The 26,360-nt window shown below is 41.1% G+C and overlaps 2 protein-coding genes across 6 annotated transcripts in view; both read left to right on the top strand.

The window, feature by feature from the left end:
- Nucleotides 1–14,594, top strand: part of rhot1a (ras homolog family member T1a) — a 34,158-nt gene extending 19,564 nt beyond the window's left edge. For 2 of the 5 annotated variants that reach the window (XM_060943002.1, XM_060943003.1), the window contains 2 exons: nucleotides 5,467–5,589; nucleotides 13,524–14,594. In XM_060943002.1, the coding sequence (XP_060798985.1) occupies nucleotides 5,467–5,589; nucleotides 13,524–13,641 (241 nt within the window). In that variant the 3' untranslated portion in view covers nucleotides 13,642–14,594. Of the gene's footprint in view, nucleotides 1–5,466; nucleotides 5,590–11,266; nucleotides 12,142–13,523 lie in introns of all 5 variants that reach the window. The other 3 variants (XR_009656801.1, XR_009656802.1, XM_060943004.1) reach the window with 3 other exon arrangements.
- A 102-nt stretch (nucleotides 14,595–14,696) lies between these two features.
- LOC132900735 (uncharacterized) lies at nucleotides 14,697–21,999 on the top strand. The gene is made up of 10 exons (XM_060943005.1): nucleotides 14,697–16,458; nucleotides 16,637–16,714; nucleotides 18,202–18,234; nucleotides 18,422–18,508; nucleotides 19,801–19,898; nucleotides 19,993–20,156; nucleotides 20,339–20,437; nucleotides 21,157–21,225; nucleotides 21,344–21,403; nucleotides 21,493–21,999. The coding sequence occupies exons 1-10, from the start codon at nucleotides 16,384–16,386 to the stop codon at nucleotides 21,615–21,617; spliced, it is 888 nt and encodes a 295-aa protein (XP_060798988.1). The 5' UTR covers nucleotides 14,697–16,383; the 3' UTR covers nucleotides 21,618–21,999.
- The last annotated feature ends 4,361 nt before the right edge of the window (nucleotides 22,000–26,360 follow it).

The following is a 26,360-nucleotide window of genomic DNA, read 5'->3' as shown; positions in this document are numbered from 1 at the left end:
TACACCCTGGACAAGTCGCCAGGTCATCACAGGGCCGAAACATGGACACACACAACCATTCACACCTACGGTCAATTTAGAGCCACCAGTTAACCTAACCTGCATGTCTTTGGACTGTGGGGGAAACCGGAGCACGCGGACACGGGGAGAACATGCAAACTCCACACAGAAAGGCCCTCGCCGGCCACGGGGCTCGAACCTGGACCTTCTTGCTGTGAGGCGACAGCGCTAACCACTACACCACCATGCTGCCCCAAAATTTTAATTTATTTTTTCAAAAATATTGTTGGAAAATCTAATTGTGACTCAAATTTTGAGTTGGGTGAATCTTTGCATGCCTCGCGCAAATAGTTTCTGTATATCTGGAAAAGTTTGTCGTTTCCTCCCTCCCCAATGTCCAATCCAGTATTTTCTGCTGATTTTTATTTTTTTTTTCCCCCCCGATATGGAGGTCAGAGTGGCGCCATCTAATTTATATTCTAGGCAGAACTGTTCACGAGAATGAGTTGATTAAATCAAGTTACTGAGCTGTGCAAATAGACTCACACTGCTGCTGTTGGAGTAAATGTTGATCGCAGTTCAACATCAAGGATTCTCGAACTGTATTATTAAAGAAACTATTTAAAATAACATTGACAAAGAAGAGCCAAGTCTTTGTAATAAAATGGGATTGAACATGTGTAATTATGGGTTACTTTTAATAGGAATCTGATAAGTCTGTAGCATCTTTAAGTTAGTTTTCTTGAGTATGAAAGCTTTGCTTGTTAGCTGGGTTTTGTCTCTGGTCTCTGTTTTTATGCCTCCGTCACCTTAAGGTGCAGGAGGCATTATGTTTTCGGGTTGTCCGTCTGTCTGTGCGTGCGTCCGTCCCGAAACCTTGTGAACGCGATATCTCAAAGGCTAGTGAAAGGAATTTCACCAAACTTTCACCATTTGTGCGCTTTGGGACAAACATGAACTGATTAGATTTTTAGATCAAAAGGTCTAAGGTCAAGGCCACTGTGAGGTCAAATGTCTGTCTGAAAACCTTGTGAACACAATATCTCCAAGGCAAATGAAAGGAATTTCACCAAACTTTCACCATTTGTGCATTTGGGGACAAAGATAAACTGATTAGATTTTGAGATTAAAAGGTATAGGGTCAAGGTCACTGTGAGGTCAAATGTCTGTCCGAAAACCTTGTGAACAATATCTCCATGGATTAAAGTTTTCCGTCGCTACGACGGATTTCCGTCAACTGAGAGCGCTAAAGGTCAATAATGAGTGATGCAGATCCGAGGGGGGAAAAAAATGGAGTGGGGGGTAGGCCCATAGGTCTGACACCGATGTGATTTAGAACTTCACCAAGCTGCTATGATTGCCTGTTGTTGAACCCTTTCTTGTGCGATGTTTGAGTATATGTAAAGGAATAAGTTGTTGCGCTAGATAGGCATAAATAAATAAATACAGCCTCCGCTACTGTCTAGTCCTGGGGAGGCTCGGCGTAGACCACTGATGAAACAATTTGGCTGTCCTACTACTAGGCAACTAGGTTACTTGTCTACTACTAATACTAGGCCTTTTGTAGTAGTAGTAATAATGATATTTGCCTACTGAAAGGTGATCAGGTGAAAAAGTTGAAGCCGCAGCAAGATCTATGCTATTAAGCCTTTTGTAGGTTAAACAGGCTTCGGCAGACAACGTTCTGGAAAGGCTGTGTTTTTCTTTGGTTTGATTAGCCTACGGTTTAATCTTTAAACATTATGGTTTCAACAGTTCGCTTAAACACTGGAGGCTGCAGAGTCGGGCTGCAAGATTTCCCGACACTTGTTTAAGATGCCAAACTTCATAGTAAGGAGAAAATAATTCCACAGTATTTAGTGCCTCGTCAGTCTCAAAAATTAATAGTGAAGGACCAACGCGAATTAAGTCCCTAAAAACCCATCTCGTAGGCCTATATTTTACATTTTCAAAAAAGTCCGGAATTGGAAGTCAGTGGAGTGTAATGAAGTGTCTCATTCACTAAGCACAAAAGGTCAGAAAACAGTGGAGAAAACAGCGATTGCTTAAATAGGCTACTAATGGTTTACATTAGTAATTTAATGTATGTGACAAATTCATTGATTAAATAGATAAAGAAGCGAATACTCTGAAGCTCAAAATTCAGTAAAGTGGCTCCAGTGTCGCAAGTGCACAAGAACAGTTATTTGAAAGTTAACCTGATGAATTTGTGCGTGCGCGTGCAATTTCATGAAGAACCGGGACAATTGGCATTCGGTGAAAGATTCACACCTATGACTCATTATATTCGCGCGCGCCCTCTCGCCCACTGTTGCTTCATTTTCCCGATTTACATGAGTGTCTGAAGATGGAGTTTTCAGACATCTCCACTCTGCCCAGTTTGCGAAAGTAGCTGTTTTCAGTGACTGAAACCTCCGTATAGGTGTAAATGAGAGGTGCAACCAAATAAATAAATATGCGTCTTTTTTATCCGGCTACATGTAGGCTATCACTGCACAAAGCCTCTAATGTTCAAATGGTAGTAATATCTGTTAAAATAATAGTAGGCTAATTTCCACATTAATTGGTAAAATGGCACAAGGGATGTGATGGGGGGGATGGCCGTTTTATAAGGGGGATGATTTGAGATTTTTGTTTCAGAAGGGGGATGCCTACCCCCCCCAACTCGAGTACTGCGTATAAGGCCACCGGATATAGGCCCTTCGATTTCCATCACTAGAGTGCGTCAAATTACTTTCGGTTTTGCCAGCATGGACGCGCTTCTTTTAAATGAAGGCACAGATGTGTCAGACATCGGCAAAACGGTAAAGAATAAGTGGAGATGGGCTTGGCGAAATGAAATGGGCGATAATGGCAAGCCATTTAGTTCATGGTGCAAAAAGATGAAAATGGCAGGTGTGCGCTTTTGTGTAGTTTGCCATAAAAAAAAGTCTATGGAAGCAATGGCAAAAAACTAGATGCCTTTGGCTTCACTGCGAAGAAGCAGAAAAAGCGAACTTTCACTTTACTTTTCTTGTTTCCTGGTTTTATGTCAACAGATTTTCTTATTTTTTTTTTTTTTGTTCCACTCTTTTGAAAGCATGATTCAAGTTCAACTGCACTTGCACTTTTCTCTTAACCACTGTTGTGCATTACTAAAGTACTGTTGAAAACTTGATGTTTCATCATTTATAGCCAGTAATGACAATGGTAAAGTATTGCCTTAGCTTTAGTCATTGTTAAAATTATGTAAATGTACTATAAGTAGGGGCCGAGGGGATAATGGACAACACGGCGTTTAAAATTTGACGCATCGCTGACGTGGTAGGGGCCAACGACATGGAGCTTTTTTTTTCCCAGTCAGATGTTTTTTTTTTTGTTTTTTTTTTTGCTTTAATCCATGTATCTCCAAGGCTGATGCAAGTAATTTCACCAGGTCAAGATTACTGTGAGGTCAAATGTCCATCCCCAAATCACAACTTAATAAGGTGTGTTGTCTACCGGGCGGAGGCATCCCCATCGACACCGTTGGCGTCGAGTTCTATCTAGTTAATAAAATAAAGATTTTGTGAGCTGTCCCAGTCATGCCTGTGGAATCTATGATCTGTTTTTATCCCCTGCTGGCCGAAAGGCCCGAAGGGGGATTGTCGTGGCTGGCTGGCCGTCTGTCCTGGGAAAGGTACTCTCCTTCTGAAATCAACTCCTCCCTCTATTATTATTATTATTATTATTATTATTATTATTGGGAGGAATTTCACGAAACTTCACAGGATTCTTTGTTATATGTTGTTAATGTGCATATTGCAATTTCATTCAATTCGGTCACGTTTTTCCAGAGTTATGGCCTTTGATTACGAAACTTGTACTTTGACAATTTCATGAGGGTGTATTAAGCACTTATAGCATAGATGTAGTTGCCAGCGGGAGATATTGTGCTCTCAATGCACTCTTGTTATTTAAAGGTACATTATGTAGGATTTATGGTCATCTAGGGATGAGGTTGCAGATTGCAACCAACTGAACACCTCTCCCTCAATCCTCTCTTTCCAAGCGTATAGAACCTACAGTGGCCACCAGGCACGATAATATCTGCAGGGCTGTGGTTTTACACCAGCAGTTTCATCCCAGTGGCAGCACATGGACGGACACGGGTTTTTTGTTCTGTTTTTTTTCTCCCTCCTTTCCTTAACAACTGTTTGAAATATCAATTAGCCTATCATTTTAGGTGTGGTTATGATCAATTTGTGAAATGAAGCTTAAAATAATGGTAGCGTCAAGCACTTCTGAGTCCTTTTATGATTTTCTTCCAAAAACTAAAAGCCTGGTACATGGTTGGTCGGCTAGATGTTTTTGTCTGGGCTTCTTGTGTACACTTACACTACCTGTGCAGGAATAAAACTTCAAACAGGCTTACAAATTACAAATCTCTTCTTATTGAATAAATAGTGCACTACATAGCGTGTACATGCTGGATGCAAGCTGGCACTTGTAAAAACGCGAAACACACTCTCTAGAGCCAGTGTTTGTTTTGACCGTTCTGGGCTTCTGTAGGAACATGGCGGCGCAACATGGCAGGCTCTGTGGAAGAGGACCTGCTCCCTGTGCACGTATGAAGGGCTCGTTCTAAGCTTACGAAAACGATTTGTGGTTACAGATGATTTATACGCTAATTATGAATACTATATTCTATTTCTGCTAATGGATTCCCCTAAATCCTACATAGTGTACTTTTTTAAATGCATTTTATATGAATACTAAATGTTCAGTTTCAAATAAAAAGGAATTAAAGAATCCGGCATTTAAACTGAATTTGCCATCACAAAGTAAAACACCTTTCCATAATTTTATACCTGAGAGGAAAGCTGTGGATTTTTAGAGCAGTAGCCTAGCTTGATGGCGTGAGCAGTGATGGCCACCAGTGTGTGAGTGACTGAGAACGAGACTAAACCAATATACATCACACTAGAAGAGACCTCTGGAGAAGAGACGGCCCAAGATAAATCACATTTTGGTAGACCGTTTTTCAGTCTTCTTTTATTTTTTCACTTGTATTAGATGATTATTTAGTTTTGAATTTGGGGGGGGGAGTGAATAAAACTTTTATAATTGCAGACTATGTCAGTTAGAGAGAAACCCAAATCCTGGCAATCTTGGACAAGGTTGAGGTCATGCATGCTGCAAAAATATTAAGCAGACTGCTGATCTGGTGCAATATGGCTTTCCTATTAAGAGTGTAATTGTGCTTTTGTATTATGTATGCTTATAAGTCAGCAACTGTGCTACTCTCCTGATTTTGCCTCCTTGAACTCTTCCATTTCTGCCTTTTTGGGTTTTGTTTTCCTTAAGTGGTGACTATAAAAGTGCAGGAAGTCCCATCTTTAAAGAGGAAGAGGAACCTTTGGGTGGCAGGTCTCGTGATCGTGCATCATATATGATTCTGATCTCCTATTCCTGTTTGTGTGTGTGTGTGTGTGTGTGTCTCCGCAGCCATGCCAAGCTCCGCTGCATGTGTGCCTGCAACAGGTGCACTTTTTGCATCAGTCAGAACCTGCTGAACAGTGAGCTCCTGCGTTCGGTCAGGGCCAAACTCTACAGTGTCATTGTGAACAGGTCTCTAAGCCCAGCCTTGCCCTGCCCTCATCCTGCTCTTTATGGCCACCTTTAACCTCAGTTTCCTAACATGCCTAATCTGTTTTGTGTTGCATATCCACCACAGATAGTTGAGTTATTCTGTATGGGTTACCTAGATCTTTAACCCATTATATCTATTCCATAGATCCTTTTTAAGAGACCGGTCTGTGTTGGCTGTGTGTGTGTGTGTGTGTCTGTCCACTAGGTGTGTAGTTGGGTGTCTCTTCCAAGAAGTGCTAAACTATATAGGGGAATACCTAATGTCTCTTTTTTTTTTTCATTTTTGCTTGGTGCATTATTCATCAATCCTACATGGGTAGTACCAGCCAAATATGATTTCTTCCTTTTATTTCTGCTTCACTCCAAATCACTGTTCAGAATCAAGTTTATTGCCAAGTACATTCTCACATACAAGGAATTTTCTTTGGTGATTTGGTGCTTGAACAGTTAAGATAAAGAATTTAGCAAAGGCAAAATTGGCTATGTACATTGAATAAAAAATAAGAATCTAAAATGTACAGATTTGAAAAAAAAATTTTATATAAGGGGTCTGTACATGAGTTGTTGAAGTCCAAGCTGTACAGTATGCCCCGGAATGTGTAAAAATGGGTCACATGATGAAGTCATGGGGTGTGTGTGTGTGAGGGAGAGGAAGAGAATATGTGCAATGGGTTAAATAGCGAAGCTGTGCAGTGTGTGCTGGAATGTGCAGTAAAAGTCCACAGAATGAAGGTATGTTATGACCTTGAAATGTGCAAAATCGCAGTTCAGAGACATTAATGTTCCAGATTGGAAGTGTGAGGTTTGTGTCAGTGGGGGGTCTCTGACCTTCTTGATGAGGCCAGCTGCACTGGGGGAAACGCTGGCCTAATGGTGTGAGGTTTTGGTTCTAATGGACCGCAGCCTCCGACCAGAAGGGAGTGATTCAAAAAGTTTGTGTCTGGGGTGAGGGGGGTCGGCCACGATAGTTTCTGCTCTCCTCAGGATCCTGGACTCGTACAGGTTCTGAAGACAAAAGGTTGCAGCCAGTTGTCCTCTCAGCGGAGCGAACGATGTGCTGCAGTCTGCCCTTGTCCCTGGCAGTGGCAGCAGTGTACCAGACGGTGATTGAGGAGGTGAGGATGGACTCAATGATGACGGTGTAAAAATGTACCATCATTGTCTTTGGCAGATCAAACTACTTCAACTGCTGCAGGAAGTACATCCTCTGCTGTGCTTTCTTGGTGAGAGAGCAGGTATTTGTCTCCCACTTAAGGTCTTGGGTAATTATAGTGCCCAGGAAGCAGAAATACTCTACATTAGATTATTGGGGAGTCAAACAGGGTGATTTGGGGTGGAGCTCCTTCTGAAGTCTACAATCATCTTTACTGTCTTTAGAGCATTAAGCTCTAAGCTGTTCTGCCTGCACCAGGACACCAGATGGTCACCTGTAGACAGACTCTTACTCATCAGAGATGAGTCCAATGAGGGTGGTGTCTGCTAACTTTAGGAACTTGACAGACTGATGACTGAAAGTGCAGCTGTTGGTGTACAGGGAGGAGAGAGAGGATGTAGCCTTGGGTGATCCAGTGCTGATGGTTTGGGAGTCCAAGATGTGTTTTCCCAGCTTCATGTGCTGCTTCCTGTCAGATGGGAAGTCAGTGATCCACCTGCAAGTGGAGTCAGGCACGCTCAGCTGGGAGAACTTGTCCTGCAGAAGAGCCAGGATGATTGTGTTGACAGTGGAACTGAAATCCACAAATGGGATCCTAGCATGGATTCCTAGGGAGTCCAAGTGCTGGAGGATGAAATGAAGAGCCATGTTGACGGCATTGTCTGCAGATCTGTTGGGTCTGTAGGTGAACTGCAGGGGATCCAGGAGTGGGTCATTGGCTTTAAGGTGGTGTAAAGCACAAGGTGTTCAAAGGATTTCATGACCACAGAAGTCAAGTTTATTTCTATAGCGCTTTTAGCAATAGACATTGTTGCAAAGCAGCTTTAGAGAACTTGAATGACCTTTAAACACGAGCTAATTTTATCCCTAATCTATCAGGGTGATGGGTCTGTAGTCATTTAATCCTGTGATCCTTGGCTTTTTGGGGACCAGGGTAGTGGTGGAGGCCTTGAAACAGGCTGGCATGTCTCCACTGAGGTGTTGAGGTCTGTGAACTGTGACTGCTGATCAGCACAGTGCTTCAAGGTAAATGGTGAGTCTGAGTCAGGACCTGCTGCTTTGTAGGGGTTCGGCTTCTAAAAATTTATTGACCTCCCTCTCCAGAATGGAGAGGGTTGAGGCTGTGGTGGTGGGTGGATGGGCCTCCAGGGTGAGAGGTGGTAGGGAGGCCCTGGCATCAGTAGCGGTGAGGGTGGTGGGCTGGAGTGTGGGGTCACGGGGGAATATCATCAGGACGGTCCCATTCTTTCAAAGTGACAGTAAAATTTATTCAGTTGGTTGGTCAGGCACAAGTCGTTAAGAGTGGGAGGCTGAAGGTTTGTAGTTGATTTTGTCTGAACCCTTTCCAGACAGACATAGTCGTTGGCTGAGAATTGGTGTTGGAGTTTCCCCAAAGTACATTTATTTATTTATATAAAAAATACTTCTCTCCCTGCCTTGCTAAACATGTTCCTGTCCCCACTTCTGAACGCTTCTTCCTTTTGCAACCTTAGCTGTCTGAGCTTATCTGTGAACCAGGGTTTGTCATTAATGTAACTTGGCCTGGTTCATGATGGAATGCAGCAGTCCTCACAGAAGCTGATGTAGGAGGTCGCAACCTCTGTGTACTCATCCAGACTATTGGTAGCAGTCCTAAACAGTCCAAGCACGCTTGAAGGTTCTCCACAGCCTCATTGCTCCACTTCTTTGATGTCCTCCCTACAGGTTTCCTCAGCTTTAATTTCTGCCTATATGCAGGAATTGGGTGGCCCAGTGCAGCGCAGGGGACGGCATGATGGGCATTGTTGACTGGAGTGTAGTAGTGATCCAAATTATTCTCCTTTCTGGTTGGGCATTTAATAAACTGTTTGTATTTTGGTAGCTAATGCTTGAGGTTACCTTTGTTAGTCACGGCGAACAACTAGAGACTCTGAGTTAGTCTGCTCCACACCAGTATCTCGTCGGCCAGCGTGTGCCGTGCGTTCTGCATGTTGACCTGCAGTGGAATGTTAAACACCGACCAGAATGAATGAAACACACTCGTGGGAGAGAGTAGAAGGGCTTATAATTCATGTTAAATTATTCTAGGTCAGAAGAACAGTGTTGCAGGATCACCGACTCGTCACTGCACCAGCTGCAGTTTACATAAAACCATTCTGCTGCCCTTTGTTTTACCAGAAAGATCCATGTTACAGTCCACTCTGAAAAGTTGGAAGCCAGCCAGCTGCAGCACAGAGTCCAGTATGAGTCCGCATAGCCACATCTCCGTGAAGGATAAAACGGAAAATGAAAAGTCCCCTGTTTCTCCCGACCAGCAGCTGGAGTTCGTCCAGTTTGTTGCACAATGGCCATACATTAGAAATATCGCAGGTAGTGGAGTGCGAAGTCCGTGCTGACAGAGGTGCACGAGCACACCAGCGTGTTTCCCTCTCCTTCAGTGTCTCACTGAGTGAGCAAAGGTGAGGGCACCTTTGACCAAAATGTCCAACATTTCCACAGATGACACCAGAAAAGTTGGTAATAAGTCTGCTGGAATTGTTCCCCTGATGTTCAAGAGCTCTTCTCTGGTGAAAGAGATTAGAGTATCGCAGCAATGAACCGAGCTCACAAACGAGAAAACGGTGTACACCGACGCAGCCATCCATGGCACCATCTTGGTGTAATCTAAATTTTATCTAACTAATTTCAGCTCCACTCATTGCTGATGGCCTAATCTAGCTAATGGTTCAGTTACTCATCCAACTCCAAAATTAGTAGACTTGTCTACATTTCCCATCACATGAGCGTTCTTTGGGTGTTGTGGAATGGTAAACAATTATTTTGATGGAGGAGCTTCAGAATTCTGATTTTGCCTTTTTACTCTGCATTTGGTTGTGCAAGAGTGTGAGAGGAAGCTGTAGTTGATGGGGAATCGGAATGTTATCACACTTACTATTGAAGATTGCGGTGTCAAACTCCCATCGATAGAAAAGTAATTCCAGCTAGTGTTATTTTTGTTTATTTCCAATTTAAGTGATTACTCATGGCAGTTCACTGACCATTGCATTGACCAATCAGAGGTCCGTACTACCACCACCACCACCTTTTGGTACTCTTGATATTCTGTCAAGAGCAGAGATTTAGCACAAGTACTTGGTTATGGAGTGGATTAGTTGGCAATGGAAAGACCAACAGAATCTGGCATCAAAAATTTGCTTCCTTGGGTTCCAGAGATGCATTTGCCGTATTTTCATAAGTTCATGGGTGCAAATTCCAACGATGCCACAGCCATCCATTGCCAGGAGTCAAGAGAGTAACCTTTGGCCATGTTCGCTGGGTGAAATGGATGGCATTACTGTTTTGCGATGTCTGTGACTGTGTCACTAGCTGGTTATGGACGCCTGAGTGCTAAATGTACCGTATTCGGAAGAGGGAGGATAGCCACCTGTTCTACTGCCCTGTGACGCAGCATGAGCATCAGTTTGAAAAGCCTTCACCCTCCATAGCTGGTAGTTGTGGTGTGATGAGAAGAGCTGGCTGGTAGGTGAAATCTGGCAGGTGATCAGACTAGAGAGAAAATGTTGGCTACATTTTAAAAATGGATTTGTTTCCCCTACTTCACTGGTGGAAAAGTGTTTATGATGGTTGAACTCTCCAGGTTTCTGCCCCAGTCCATGCTGTACTGGTCCATTATTTTGAGAGAGTTACTGATGAAATTCAGTTTTGTGGCATTTTAGTGCTGAAGGTAGAAAAACAGCTTCACCACTAACTGGCCCATATGAATGCATGGGACTTTACTGAACACTGACTTTGACTTTGTTGTTTTATTAAAATATTAGGTCTGGTCTAAAAATGCATGACTAACATCATAACATGGACCATGTAGTATTAACCTTTTTAAGGTATTACTTAAATTGCTATAAATTTTGGACATTAGTCATCAATATAATTAAGTGAATTATTTCCTTAATACAAGCTATATTTTTAATTACAGTTTTTAAATATTTTGAGGTGGATATGCAAACAGTAGCTGGACTAATTCACTTTAAATCCATTATTCTTCTGGCAGTGCTGTAGCTGTTGAGTATTTTATCCTTTGCAGCTTCAGTTCTTCCTGAATATTTTTATTTATTTATTTATTTTAATACTGGTGGCTCTTTTCTGCAAATACAGCATTCTAACAATTTATAAACTAATGTGTACATCATTTTACATGAGGAGAAGTCTCAGAAATTTCTAGGCTACCAAATTTCTTTACTCATTTATATTATGTTTAGATCTACAAGAGACTTTTTAGTTACTTGGCAGCTGACATGTACAGTATGTATAATGTGAGTCAGTGGAAATATCCAGACTCTGTACAAAAATAGAATTGATTAACAATTGAATTTATTTTCCTTGTCTCTTGTTGGTCTTTGCTAATACAATACCTGAAACTATAAGATGTTTTTTGTCAGTTTTTTCAGTTCTTTATTTTGATGTGTTTTTCTGTTTCATTTTAATTGCGTCCTGGGTCACAATGATTGTTGTTGTTTCCCTCCATAGGTGTTCATTCGCACATGTTTGGCTGGGCCTGTTCCTTCTTGTATTGCATCTCTTCACCTCATGCTAACCTTGCCAGCATGCCTGCTTTTATCTGTTTCACAACCCGGAACTAATTAGATCAGGGGTTTTGTCTTAACCTGTTATAGGCAGGAAATTTGTCTCATACTGTAAGGAGTGTGACAAGCACTGGGTGTGTGTTTTTTAGCATGTATGTAGTGGGTTAATAGTTAATTCCAGCACTTGGCACTTTAATTTGTACACAACTGTGCTTGTAATGTAACTTCTTTTGGCTGCTGACTTGGTGTTTTATACGTGTTTTGGTGGCTGATTTATATAAAACTCTTCTGTAGATGGCAGCATTTTTCAGTAGTTCATTTAATGCCTTTATGTTAAAAGACTGAACATGATTAATGGGACCTGGGCATTTCTTAAGGTGTGGTGTACTCTGGTGTCTGTGTTAACTTCGTGCTGTGCTTGGATACTGGAAGATGCAATTTACTGAGAATGGCTAGATGACGCACTCACCATTCTGACCAGACATTATCCGAGCCCGCGATCAGTGGGTGGTTCTCACTGCACAGTGAGCTTTGTGTGTTTTTTGATTTGTTGTTCTGTTCATGAACTCAGCCTTTTTCTCTTTACTGCGTTTCTGGGTGGGTGGCTGGCTGGCTGGCTATGTGAAGCATGTAGAGATGGCTGTGCTGTGAATGGTAGTTGCCATCCTGTATGCATGTGCAGAAGGTTGGGGCCCTTTTTTTATAAAAGGGATGCTTTCTGGCTGATTAGGAGACCAGCCTTATCCTTCAGATGCACGCAGTCAACTATGTAACGGACTTGATCTACATGGAGATGTCTGTCAACCTATTTGTGTCCAGGTAAACACCGTCCTCACCTGGACCGCAGTGTACTAGTGTTTTGGTTCCTGACCAAATTCTCAAAACATTTCTGGCTGTTTTGAATATGTGGTTTCTATCATTATGGTGATTTTTCATTTTGGTGGTTGAGCTTAATTTTTATGGTTTTTAGCTGACACTGAAACTCTGACTAGCCTACAAGAAGAGAGGGCTCTGAATGAGCAGACTGGGGGAAACCCATGGTTGAGTTGTGTGGTGCCCGCCCCCCCCCCCCCCCCCCCCCCCACACACACACACACACACACAGGCAGTAGAGCAGATGTTATGAGGAAATGTGATGCTTTGGATTTGATGACTTTTGGGAGTGTGAAGTTTTGTTCTTAGCTTCCCACCCCCCACCCCGCTTCGAGCTTCTCAGCAGGGTGTTCATTATCATGGTAATACTTATTTGCCCTTGATATGCCCCCACTGCTCTTTCTGTGCTTCTGCTAATACTGTACTGCTCCACCTCCCTGTCCAGCAGCTGTCCCTCTCGCAGTTCACCTCCATGCCTCTGTGCTTAGTACGCTGGAGTATGACAGTCTGGAGCTGAGTGAGTGGGGAATGCCAAATGACAAGAAGAAATGAATTTTGGGAAGTTTCCTTTGTTCTTGCACCTTCATTTTGAAGATTTGGTGCAGAAGTAGCTGTATGTTACAAGTTGTGGGATTTTTTTTTTTTAATACATGGATGCAAACGGCACACCTTTTGGCAGATGCCGCCTTTTCACGGCTGTCTGGGGGACTTGTGTGAATCGCGCAGATCCAATTTTTTTTTGGGGGGGGGGCGTTGGAGTGTCTGATTACAATTTCATCAAAGTAAATTCAAAATTACTAAATAAGCAAATGCCGTTACAGTCCATGAAACATAGGAAGTATAAGTATGAGAAGAAAACAGTAAATCAGAAAGCTGCGCACGTAAAGCCAATTGGCTGCGCGCCATTATCTGCTGCTGGCTGCACTTCACTGCACGCGCAAGGATTTCCATCAGTCCAACGTAAGTTACGTAATTGGCTTTATGTGCGCAGCTTTCTGATTTACTGTTTTCTTCTCATACTTCCTATGTTTCATGGACTGTAACGGCATTTGCTTATTTAGTAATTTTAATGCAGAATTTACTTTGATGAAATTATAATCAGACACTCCAACAACAAAAAAAAAACTCATCGGATCTGCGCGATTCACACAAGTCCCCCAGACAGCCGTGAAAAAGGCGGCATCCGCCAAAAGGCGCGCCGTTTGCATCCATGTTAATAAAGGGAAAGGAACTAAACATTGATTTTGTCATTTGTCATTTACCCACAAAGTGAATGAATGACAAGAATTTTTCTGAAGTCTCTCTCTCTTTCTCTCTCTCATATGCAGACACATGACCCAGGCTGACCTGAAGAACTCCACGTTCTGGCTGCGAGCCAGTGTTGGAGCCACGGTTTTCGCAGTGTTGGGCTTCGCCATGTATAAAGCTCTCTTAAAGCACCGGTGATCATGTACTACAATCCTCTATCCAGTGAAAAACTCTTCCTCCCTCCAACCCATTCATTCCCCTTTAAGATAAAGCGAGTAGTATCATGATGGATAGCTATATTTTATATATCTGTACCTACAGGCATCCATGCAACCATTTTTCTCTTCTGGAGTTTTGATTTAAACTTGTGCTCTTCTATCAAATGTCTTGTGTGTCAGTCATGGTTGAATTCTACAGATGACTCTGGTCATAGACGGACTGGTTTTAAATGAGACCATTTTTCCTCAGATCAGTATTAGCAGGTGTGATGGACGTCACAGTCCATACACAGGCACGAGAGGATGGAACACGTTGTTTATAAATGTAAATATTGTTGAGGAATAGGTACAACTTCAGAGAATAAAAGACAGTACAGAACTCGTATGCACGCACATCATGGGAGATGCACAGAAACGAAGCCATTTCTCACTTGTATAGGTCATTATGCTTTTGAGCACGTTTCAGCTGTAATAATTTATTAATGTCATGTTTGTCAGTCAAAATGTTCTGTTTGAACTTGCATGCAGCAGGCACTATACAAAGGATTTTTTTTTTTTTATTATATAGTTTGTTTTTATATTTATGAATTTGTTTGTTTTCCCTTGGCCCCCACAGACACACTAATGCAACGAAAGCTCGCTATAAGCTTCAGCGCAGTGTTGACAAGATCACAAGAAAGAGCCCAAGCATAGATTCTGTGGTCAGGTCAATGGGACTCGGTCTCTATGAGAACTCTGTTGATAGGCTCCACATTAAAATATTTACCTCTAATAAATACTACTACTACTACTACCACTACTGCACCTATTTTGCTTGATTTAATGACGCGTTGTAGAGTATTATTCAGTGCAAAATTTCCAGTTCAAAGCCATGAAGCTGTTGTACTCATTTCTGACTTTTCAAACATTTACAATAAACAGTGTGATTACAGAGAGCTGTCTACCATATAATGTTTGTTCAACATTGCTTCGGCACTTTTCAGGAGGACGATTGGACATATGGTAGTCAGTAAAAAGGAAGAAATGTACAAATTGTCACAATCATTGCTATGTCATACATCATCCACGTAAGTCAGGTTAAAACATTTTACGTACTAGTGCATCTCAGACAATTAGAATATTGTGGAAAAGCTGAATATTTTCCATCAGTTATTTAAAGAAAGTGAGAATTTTTAATATGTTATAGACTCATCATTACATATAAACATGTTTCAAGCATTTTTCTATTTTAATTTTGATAATTTATGGCCTACGGTGCAAAAAATCCCAAAATATTAGAGTATTTTATTTCAAGTTTGAGTAAAACTGAAAATCCTGTGTATCTCGCAGTCTAGTTCAGTACATGCAACCACAATCATGGGGAAGACTGCTCATTTGACAGTTGTCCAGAAGATGATTTATCAACATCCTCCACAATGATGGTAAGCCATAGAAGGTCATTGCTGAAAAGGGTGGCTGGAAAAGGTGCACAAGCAACAGGGATGACCGCAGCCTTGAGAGGATTGTCAAGAAAAGTCGATTCAAGAACTTTGGAGAGCTTCACAAGGAGTGGACTGAGGCTGGTGTCAGTGCATCAAGAGCCACCACACACAGACATCTTCAGGAAAGATGTCACATTTCCTAATATCAAGCCACTCCTGAACCAGACACATCATCAGAAGCATCTTACCGGGGGCTAAGGAGAGAAAGACCTGGACTGTTGCTCAGTGGTCCAAAGTCCTCTTTTCAGATGGAAGTAAATTTTACATTTCATTTGGAAATCAAGGACCTAGAGTCTGGAGGAAGAGTGGAGAGGCACAGAATCCAAGGTGTTTGAAGTCCAGTGTGAAGTTTCTGCAGTCTGTGATTTGGGGTGCCATGTCATCTGCTGGTGTTGGTCCACTCTGTTTTATCAAGTCCAAAGTCCACACAGCTGTCTGCCAGGAGATTTTGGAGCACGTCATGCTTCCATCTGCTGACGAGCTTTATGGAGATGCAAATTTCCTTTTCCAGCAGGACTTGGCACCTGCCCACAGTGCCAAAACTATGACCAAATGGTTTGCTGACCATGATATTACTGTGCTTGATTAGCCATCCAACTTGCCTAACCTGAACTTCATAGAGCATCTATGGTGTATTTTTAAGAGGAAGACTAGAAACCCCTGACCCAAAAAAATACAGATGAACTGAAGGCCGCCATCAAAGCAACCTGGGCTTCAGTAACACCTCCGCAGTGCTACAGACTGATCACCTCCATGCCAAGCCACATTGATGCAGTAATTCATGGTAAAGGAGCCCCAGCCAAGTATTGAGTGTATAAATGAACATACTGTTCAGAGGTTGGACATTTTTTTTCTGTATTGTAAATCCTTTTTTTGATCTTAGGAAATATTCTGAGATACTGGATTTCTAATTTTCATGAGCTGTAATCCATAATTTAAAAAAAAAGGCTTGAAATTTCACTTGATGTGTAATGAATATAGAATATATAAAAGTTAACCACTTTTTTTTTTTAAATGAAAATTTTCATAATATTCTAATTGAGATGCACGAATAATAATAATAATTGTATGTCGCTGTAAGGAGTTTGTAGAGTTACATTTGCTAGTCAGTATTAACAAAAACACAAGTTAAAAATATTAAGGGTTTTATAACCAGGGCTTCCAAAAACAGGAAGTGAGGCACTAACATCTATTAAGTCTCACACTGGGCTCAGAAATCAGCAGCAGTGCAACAGGTGAACATGTCTGCCGGAGAAGATTCAATAGTATATACACCACTATGCCAAGGGTTTCTGAAGAAAAGAAAAGATAAAATAGTAAGTGGCTTTTTTCAGAGGTTCATATAGATTCACTTTTTTTTTTATTATTGCATTTATTTTCTATATTGTAATTCTGAGCTTAAGTTGGTCACATTTTTCAGCATTGAGTCAGTTTATACAGAGAAAAAGAGACCTGCTTCTGTAATAACTCCCATTGTTTTACTGATTATTTTAGAGACTGAGGTGGGTTACTTACTGGTTCAAACTTCATAACTCAACCCTTCTCTTCTACAACAGCAAACATGGGAATATTGTAAGTATTCATGTAGAATTTCACCTGTTACATGTTCAAATGAATTTGTACTGAATGTCAGCTTTTCTGTAGTTAGATTATGTTCACTTGTACTACACGTGATTTCAAATACAGTGGAACGGTTTACTATGATATGGCATTACGTTTGGGGAAAACTGGTCCATTGTGTATTAGAATTTGAAAGCAGCCCTTGGTTTCAGTTCTGTTCGGTTTCTTTCAGTCAAAGTGCTTTTAATTGGAGCAGACGGTTCAAATACTGATTTTGAAGAACTGTTACATTTATGGGGAGTGTACATCTGAAATGCATCATGGAAAATAATTATTTAATTCAAATCCACAATCAAATATTACAGTGACCTAGGAAACAAATTGTGACAAAAGAATGGGACTCCATGCTTGTACACTGGCACGTGAAAGCGTATTACTAAAAGAAAAAAATACACAACATGAAAAAAATAATTATACAATTATAACACAGAACAGGGAAAGTAACCGAAAAGTAAAAGCTCTGCCAAAAATGGCTAAATCGTCACACTCTGACTCGCCTCAAACTGGCTCAAGTTGTTAATATCCAAATAAAAAAAATTTGCTCATATGGTTTGTAACACTGCAAGACACAATGCTATGTAGAAAAACACACAAGTATGTTATGCAGTTTACAAACTGTAGTATTGGTCATCTTGAAGTCAGAATCACATTTTTCACCACAGTTTGATCTAATGGGCGGCACGGTGGTGTAGTGGTTAGCGCTGTCGCCTCACAGCAAGAAGGTCCTGGGTTCGAGCCCCGGGGCCGGCGAGGGCCTTTCTGTGTGGAGTTTGCATGTTCTCCCCGTGTCCACGTGGGTTTCCTCCGGGTGCTCCGGTTTCCCCCACAGTCCAAAGACATGCAGGTTAGGTTAACTGGTGACTCTAAATTGACCGTAGGTGTGAATGTGAGTGTGAATGGTTGTCTGTGTCTATGTGTCAGCCCTGTGATGACCTGGCGACTTGTCCAGGGTGTACCCCGCCTTTCGCCCGTAGTCAGCTGGGATAGGCTCCAGCTTGCCTGCGACCCTGTAGAAGGATAAAGCGGCTAGAGATAATGAATGAGATGAGTTTGATCTAATGCTCAATCCTGTGCAAACATCACACTCGTACCAGGTTTAGGTCAAAGTTTGAAAGTGTTCTGATATTTTATAATAAATTTGATTTAATTAATATATTTGATTCAGTACTGTTAGTTCTGCTATTTGATGGAACCATTTGTGTAAAACTGGTATTCCTGAGCTAGTGTCACTGAAGACTGGTGTGTAATTATTTAGACACACTTTACCCAGTGTTATACTGGTGTGTGTATATAAAGTTTTATCATTTCACTATATTTTGTGAAAAGGGGAGAAATTTCATTTCAGACCTCATTTTATACAGTCAGAGCTAATGGAATACAGTCAGTATGTGAAAATGCACTAAAATGTGTTGGGGGTTTTGTTTTTTCCTCTCTGACAGGCGGACCTCAGAGGACAGTATTACCTGATTGAGGTAAGCTATAGCTTCAACTTCTCCATATCACATTGTGTGTTCAGACAGATCACTTTGGCTTTCAAATAGAAATATTGTAATCTGAGCTGGTAATAATATCCCATTATTTTGCGGTCACATGCCCAGTTAAAATAATCACCACCATGGCTTTGTGAGGCTTCACTGTTTTGTGGTTGGTGTTTAACAGATCGAGTCTGTGCATGAGGTAACATGGACTAAGAAAAAGCACTATATTTTTGAGATTGCTCTGAAAAACGGGAAGAGGAAAGTCTTGGTGAGTTCCCATGCTGCTGTTCTCTGCTCATCACTGTATTTGTTTGAGGATGTGGTCCATAGTCATTTACCAGTTAAGGTAAAACCACATTCTCCTGTATTAGTTAATTGGAAAGTACCGTTAATGACTGCTCTTTTCAACATGGAACAGGGGTCACGTGTGTGTTTGTTTTATCTACACTTCATGTATGGATTGTCTGCTGAATGCAAACTGATTTGATTATTCATCTCATTATCTGTAGCCGCTTTATCCTGTTCTACAGGGTCGCAGGCAAGCTGGAGCCTATCCCAGCTGACTACGGGCGAAAGGCAGGGTACACCCTGGACAAGTCGCCAGGTCATCACAGGGCTGACACATAGACACAGACAACCATTCACACTCACATTCACACCTACGGTCAATTTAGAGTCACCAGTTAACCTAACCTGCATGTCTTTGGACTGTAGGGGAAACCGGAGCACCCGGAGGAAACCCACGTGGAGAACATGCAAACTCCACACAGAAAGGCCCTCGCCGGCCACGGGGCTCGAACCCGGACCTTCTTGCTGTGAGGCGACAGCGCTAACCACTACACCACCGTGCCACCCGTGATTTGATTATCTCATCTCATTATCTGTAGCCGCTTTATCCTGTTCTACAGGGTCGCAGGCAAGCTGCAGCCTATCCCAGCTGACTACGGGTGAAAGGCGGGGTACACCCTGGACAAGTCGCCAGGTCATCACAGGGCTGACACATAGACACAGACAACCATTCACACTCACATTCACACCTACGCTCAATTTAGAGTCACCAGTTAACCTAACCTGCATGTCTTTGGACTGTGGGGGAAACCGGAGCACCCGGAGGAAACCCACGCGGACACGGGGAGAACATGCAAACTCCGCACAGAAAGGCCCTCGCCGGCCACGGGGCTCGAACCCAGGACCTTCTTGCTGTGAGGCGACAGCGCTAACCACTACACCACCGTGCTGCTCGTGATTTAATTACGTTTTAGCAAAATATTTTTGAGCAAAATTGGAAATTTTGCCTTGCAAGACTGATCTTCAACAGTAAATGAGCGTCACAATAAATAGGTTTCGGTAAATGTTAAAATATTAAAAACAAGTTTGGGTAAACATAAAATAATATTAAAAGTAAGTTTGGATAGATGTTAAATGTATGTTTGGGTGAAATGTTTAAAATGAGTTTGGGTAAATGTTAAAATGCTGAGGTTCTTATTGTATATTATATAGTTTAAGTATTTGTTGATAAGCCAGTTATTTGTTTAATTAACTTGAGGTATTCACCACCAGGCTGCAGAAACGGCAGATCTCAGACAACACTGGATGTGCCAGCTTTTGCAAGCCATGAACCATCATGTGTATAAGACCACTGAGCCGAACTCTAACTGGTAACACTACCATCAGACCACTGTTACACACTAATGTTATTTCAAAAGATGGAAATGAAATGCTTCGTGTGTGTGTGTGTGTGTTCACGTACAGGAAGAACGCCCCATATCACATGTGCAGTACCTCACAGTTAGATGTGAGCAATGAACTGGTCAGAAGGCAGCACTCTGAGCCTGACTCCCATCTGTACTCACCCAGCATGCACTCTGCCGCTGTTATACCATCCACCACCACCTTACATATCTACACTGATCTTGGTATGTTTTATTTAACTAACTGTATTTCCAACTGAATCCTAGAAATCATTCTAGTCCGTTAGTCGTTTAATTTAGAGTTGAATGTAATTGATCTTTGAATAAAACTGATGGATTATTTCTTGAATGATACAAAAATGAAGAGCAGATGTTCCTAACTTACTACTTTTGCTTCATGACCTCAGACGTGTCTTGTGTTGAGATCAGCCAATGCACAGAGGATGAAGTCAAGGATGACGTGACTGACCTCGAGAATGCCTATGATGTCCTGCCACTTTACAAACGTTGGTGCATTTGTTCTGTTTTGGCTAAGCAAAAATGCAGTTTGTATACTTTTTACTGTTATCCAAAATGTATATGACCAAAGGTTTGTGGACGCATGACTATGTTCATATGTGGGCACTTTCAGCTGAATGATAAAAAAAAAAATCCCCACAGCCCTGCTTCAAAATCGAGTGGAAAACCTTCCAAGAAGAGTGGCGGTTATAATAACAGCAACAGGGGAGTAACCTGGGATGAGATGTTCAATAAGCACATATGGATGTGACCGGTCTGGTGTCCACAAACTTTTGGCCACATAGTATATCTGTTACCAATTCCAACCATATATAATTTAAAAATATATATATTTATTTATTTATTTTAACACTCCAAGATGCTTCAGATGTATCGTGGGATGAAGGTGGGGAATATGTCACAGGTCTTGAATTATTAACCACTGCCTGGACCTCCAGTGCAAAACTTGGCTGGCATAAATGTAGAAAGAAAAGATTCTGGGTGATACAAACTTCTCACCAGTAACATGAGCCTCAAAGCTCCAGTGCAAAATGGAGGATGAAACCCAAGGCATGTCCTGGCTGATTTAGGGTTTGGCAGAAATTTCAGATACATGTTTTTAAAAAAAAAAAAAAAACTGATGTCAGCTAACAAACACGTTTTATCTCAGTATTTTATTCTAGAAATGCAAGTTATATTGTTTTTAAACAGTATACTATATTTGCAGCCCTGCATTCTGAGGAAAGCATTTATGATACGCCTCGATCAAATCGGCGAGCCAGTGAGCGAGAATATGGTATGCGTCCACCTCATCTCGCGCTCCTCATCCAATCACTCTCATACATATTCACTCATCCACTTGCTCACTTTCTTCTTCATTCATTCCCCATCTGTTTTGATGTTTCCCTTTTCAGAAACAACCGAAAGCATCTATGACATCCCAACGTATGCCTTTCGGGAAAAGTCAGCGAATGGCAAGTGAAATAGGAGTGCGTCATTTATAAGTTTGTGTATTATTGTGTAATTGCATGTGATTTTTTTTAAATTTTCTTTGGTCCTGCAGAAAGCTCCTGTGCGAAAGAGAGACCAGAGCTTACAGGTCTCCTTCAGGACATGGTGGCATGTTTAGGGGGAAATGCTACAGAATGGGTCCGAACAACTGCTCCAGGAGCCATTTGTCAACCTTAGTAACACTGTAAAGACATGCATTTATTATGATAAACTTTAGACATCAGTTTGCAGTCATTCCTGTATACACTTGTATATGATTGAATGTATTTCTCATTTACTTCCCAATAGTAATAATTTCATATTGAATTCCCTGACATTTGATATTCTTTTTATGCAAAATGGTTTTTCATAATATGCATGAGATCAGGGTGGTCAGGTCACCATTTTGATAGGGAGACTGACCCTGGGGCTCCCAAGGTGCAAAATAGAAAAGTGTTGACCTTATCGTCCTCACATTGCCTGGAGTTTGAATCCAGGTGATGCCACAGCCATCCAAGTGTGTTACAGTGGTGCTTGAAAGTTTGTGAACCCTTTAGAATTTTCTATATTTCTGCATAAATATGACCTAAAACAATCAACAGATTTTCACCCAAGTCCTAAAAGTAGATAAAGAGAACCCAGTTAAACAAATGAGACAAAAATATTATACTTGGTCATTTATTTATTGAGGAAAATGATCCAATATTACATATGTGAGTGGCAAAAGTATGTAAACCTTTGCTTTCAGTATCTGGTGTGACCCCCTTGTGCAGCAATAACTGCAAGTAAACATTTCCGGTAACTGTTGATCAGTCCTGCACACCGGCTTGGAGGAATTTTAGCCCATTCCACCGTACAGAACAGCTTCAACTCTGGGATGTTGGTAGGTTTCCTCACATGAACTGCTCGCTTCAGGTCCTTCCACAACATTTTGATTGGATTAAAGTCAGGACTTTGACTTGGCCATTCCAAAACATGAACTTTTATTCTTCTTTAACCATTCTTTGGTAGAACGACTTGTGTGCTTAGGGTCGTTGTCTTGCTGCATGACCCACCTTCTCTTGAGATTCAGTTCATGGACAGATGTCCTGACATTTTCCTTTAGAATTTGCTGGTATAATTCAGAATTCATTGTTCCATCAATGATGGCAAGCCGTCCTGGCCCAGATGCAGCAAAACAGGCCCAAAACCATGATACTACCACCGCCATGTTTCACAGATGGGATAAGGTTCTTAGGCTGGAATGCAGTGTTTTCCTTTCTCCAAACATAACGCTTCTCATTTAAACCAAAAAGTTCTATTTTGGTCTCATCTGTCCACAAAACATTTTTCCAATAACCTTCTGGCTTGTCCACATGATCTTTAGCAAACTGCAGACGAGCAGCAATGTTCTTTTTGGAGAGCAGTGGCTTTCTCCTTGCAACCCTGCCATACACACTATTGTTGTTCAGTGTTCTCCTGATGGTGGACTCATGAACATTAGCCAATGTGAGAGAGGCCTTCAGTTGCTTAGAAGTTACCCTGGGGTCCTTTGTGACCTCACTGACTATTACACGCCTTGCTCTTGGAGTTGACCAACAAAGATCACCACTCCTGGGGAGGGTAACAATGGTCTTGAATTTCCTCCATTTGTACACAATCTGTCTGACTGTGGATTGGTGGAGTCCAAACTCTTTAGAGATGGTTTTGTAACCTTTTCCAGCCTGATGAGCATCAACAATGCTTTTTCTGAGGTCCTCAGAAATCTCCTTTGTTCGTGCCATGATACACTTCCACAAACATGTGTTGTGAAGATCAGACTTTGATAGATCCCTGTTCTTTAAATACAACAGGGTGCCCACTCACACCTGATTGTCATCCCATTGATTGAAAACACCTGACTCGAATTTCACCTTCAAATTAACTGCTAATCCTAGAAGTTCACATACTTTTGCCACTCACAGATATGTAATATTGGATCATTTTCCTCAAATAAATGACCAAGTATAATATTTTTCTCATTTGTTTAACTGGGTTCCCTTTATCTACTTTTAGGACTTGTGTGAAAATTTGTTTTAGGTCATATTTATGCAGAAATATAGAAAATTCTAAAGGGTTCACAAACTTTCAAGCACTACTGTACATCAGCCGTGGCTCAGTATGAGTAGCAGATGCAATTGGCTGGTTTCTTGTAACTAACAAAATTATATTTTGGATGATCATGGCATACTTTTATCATAGTACAATACATCATGGATAAGTCAAAAAAAAAAAAGCGCCACAATCTGCTACTTTTGTCATTTTCTTAAAGGCAAGGCAAGTTTATTTATATAGCGCATTTCATACACAGTGGCAGTTCAATGTGCTTTACAGAGGTAAAGGCAAAACAGTAAACAATAGAAAATAAAATTACATAAAATAAAGGGGGAAGAAGAGAAAAAAATAAGAATTAAACAATAGTAGAAATAAAATGAAGTAAAAGTTCAGTAAAAAACAGCAGAATAAAATAGAATAAAAGTTAAGTAAAGTTTAAAACGTAAAGATGACGATATTTATCAGTTAGCAGAAAGCATCTGAAAGCAGCTTGGTCTTTAGTCTAGATTTGAAGCTGCCAACAGCAGGAGCATTTTTGATGTCCTCTGGGAGTTGGTTCCATAGCTGTACTGCATAGTAGCTAAAAGCTGCTTCACCACACTTTGTTTTAACAACAGGTTTTACCAGTAAATTTTTCTGCTGCGATCTGGTAGATCTGATTGGGTTAGGCCGCTGCAACATATCAGAGAGGTAATTGGGCCCTGTACCATTTAGAGATTTGTACACCAGCAGCAATGCTTTAAAGTCAGTTCTGTAGCTTACTGAAAGCCAGTGAAGGGACCTTAGAATTGGAGTAATGTGCTCTGTTCTTTTTGTTCGTGTGAGAACCCTAGCCGCTGCATTTTGAACCAGCTGAAGTCGTTTGATGGTCTTTTTTGGCAGGCCTGTGAAAAGGCCATTGCAGTAGTCAACCCTACTAGAGATGAAGGCATGTATAAGTTTTTCCAGATCATTTTTTGACACAAGTCCTCTTAGTTTGGAAATGTTTTTTAGGTGATAAAATGCCGATTTAGTGATTGCTTTCATGTGACTGTCAAAGTTTAGCTCGCCGTCAATGAAAACACCAAGATTTTTAACCATATCTTTTGTTTTAATCCCCTTTGTGTCAAGAATAGTGGTAATCCTGAGTCTTTCATCTTTTTTCCCAAATAGAATTACTTCTGTTTTATGTGTTCAGCTGAAGAAAATTTTGTGACATCCAGTTGTTGATTTGGTTGATATACTGGTAGACATTCAGGGGGGGCATAATCATTAGGTGATAGAGCAAAATAAATTTGGATGTCATCTGCATAGCAGTGATACAAAATTGAGTTGTTCTTGATAATTTGTCCAAGTGGGAGCATATAAAGGTTGAATAGTAATGATCCAAGGATCGACCCCTGGGGGACACCACAGGTCAAGGACATTGATGTTGAGGTACAACTTCCCATGGTAACAAAGAAGCTTCTATCTTTTAAGTATGATTTTAACCAATTGATAACTTTACCAGTCAACCCAACCCAGTGTTCAAGTCGATATAGCAGTATGTTGTAATCAACAGTATCAAAAGCTGCACTGAGGTCCAGTAACACCAGGACCGATGTTTTGCCTGCATCAGTATTAAGACGTATGTCATTTATAACTTTAATCAGCGCTGTTTCAGTGCTGTGATTGGCACGAAATCCTGACTGAAAGTTATCAAAACAGCTGTTTGATATCAAGAAGGCAGTTAATTGATTGAAGACAATTTTTTCAAGGATTTTCTTGATGAATGGTAGATTTGATATTGGCCTGTAGTTGTTCAATACTGAAACATCCAGATTATTCTTTTTAAGTAGGGGCTTTACAACGGCTTTTTTTCAGGGGGACAGGAAAAAATGCCAGTCTCTAGGGATGTATTCATGATCTGAAGCACATCTGTAATTATGAGGTGAAGAACAGACTTAAAGTTGGTGGGCAGAATGTCCAATTCAGATGTTGAAGAACTGAGATTTTGTACAGTTTTGTTTTGTTTTTCAAGAGTCTTGTAATCAATCAATCAAACAAAATTCTGACATTGTGTTGAAATTGTCTGTGTCACTGGTGATTGCAGCTTTTCAGTTATTTGCAACTGAGATATATTATGAGCAATATTCTGCCGTATTTTTATCAATTTTACCTTTGAAGAAGGATGCAAACTCATTGCATTTATTAACTGAGAGAAGTTCAGGTGCTAATTGTGGTGGGGGATTAGTTAGCTTCTCTACTGTTGAAAATAGCACACGGGCATTGTTCATATTCCTGCTGATGATGTTGGAGAAGAAAGACTGTCTTGCTTTACCAATTTCATAATTATATTTACAAAGCATCTCTTTATGGATTTGATAATGGATGTGAAGTTTAGATTTGCACCATTTTCTTTCAGTCTTCCTACATTCTCTCTTTAGCAGTTTAACAGCTGGGTATTGCTCAGTGGCGGCTGGCTCATAGGGGGCGCTCGGGCGCCGCCCTCCCAGATGTGGAGGGGAAAAAAATATAAAATATATCTATATATTTTTACAAATTTGATCAGTGTCAGTTTTACTTAAGTGTGTGCCTACATGCGATCTGAATTATTTAAACAACATTTCCACCAACTGACTCTCATTCAATGGTGAATTTCCACCGACAGACGCGTATCATTTCTCTTCTTGGGCGCTCAGCAAAGCGCCCCAGAAGTGCAGCGGAATAGCCAATCGTGTATGGTTGCTCGGGAAAAATCATAAATATTTGGCCAATCAGCATCGCCGAATTTAATGGTTTTGGGGCGCTGGAAATTTCGCCCCTGCTACAGAAAATGCATCTCTCTCTCTGATGTTCAAAACTAGACTTTTGGTTCATATTGGACAATAATCACATCTTTCTTGTCAT

Source organism: Neoarius graeffei, chromosome 16 (assembly GCF_027579695.1).
Source record: "Neoarius graeffei isolate fNeoGra1 chromosome 16, fNeoGra1.pri, whole genome shotgun sequence".
Classification (NCBI taxonomy): Eukaryota; Metazoa; Chordata; class Actinopteri; order Siluriformes; family Ariidae; genus Neoarius; species Neoarius graeffei.
The sequence above is the reverse complement of the archived record's forward strand: the minus strand, read 5'-3'. Positions and strand labels throughout refer to the sequence as shown.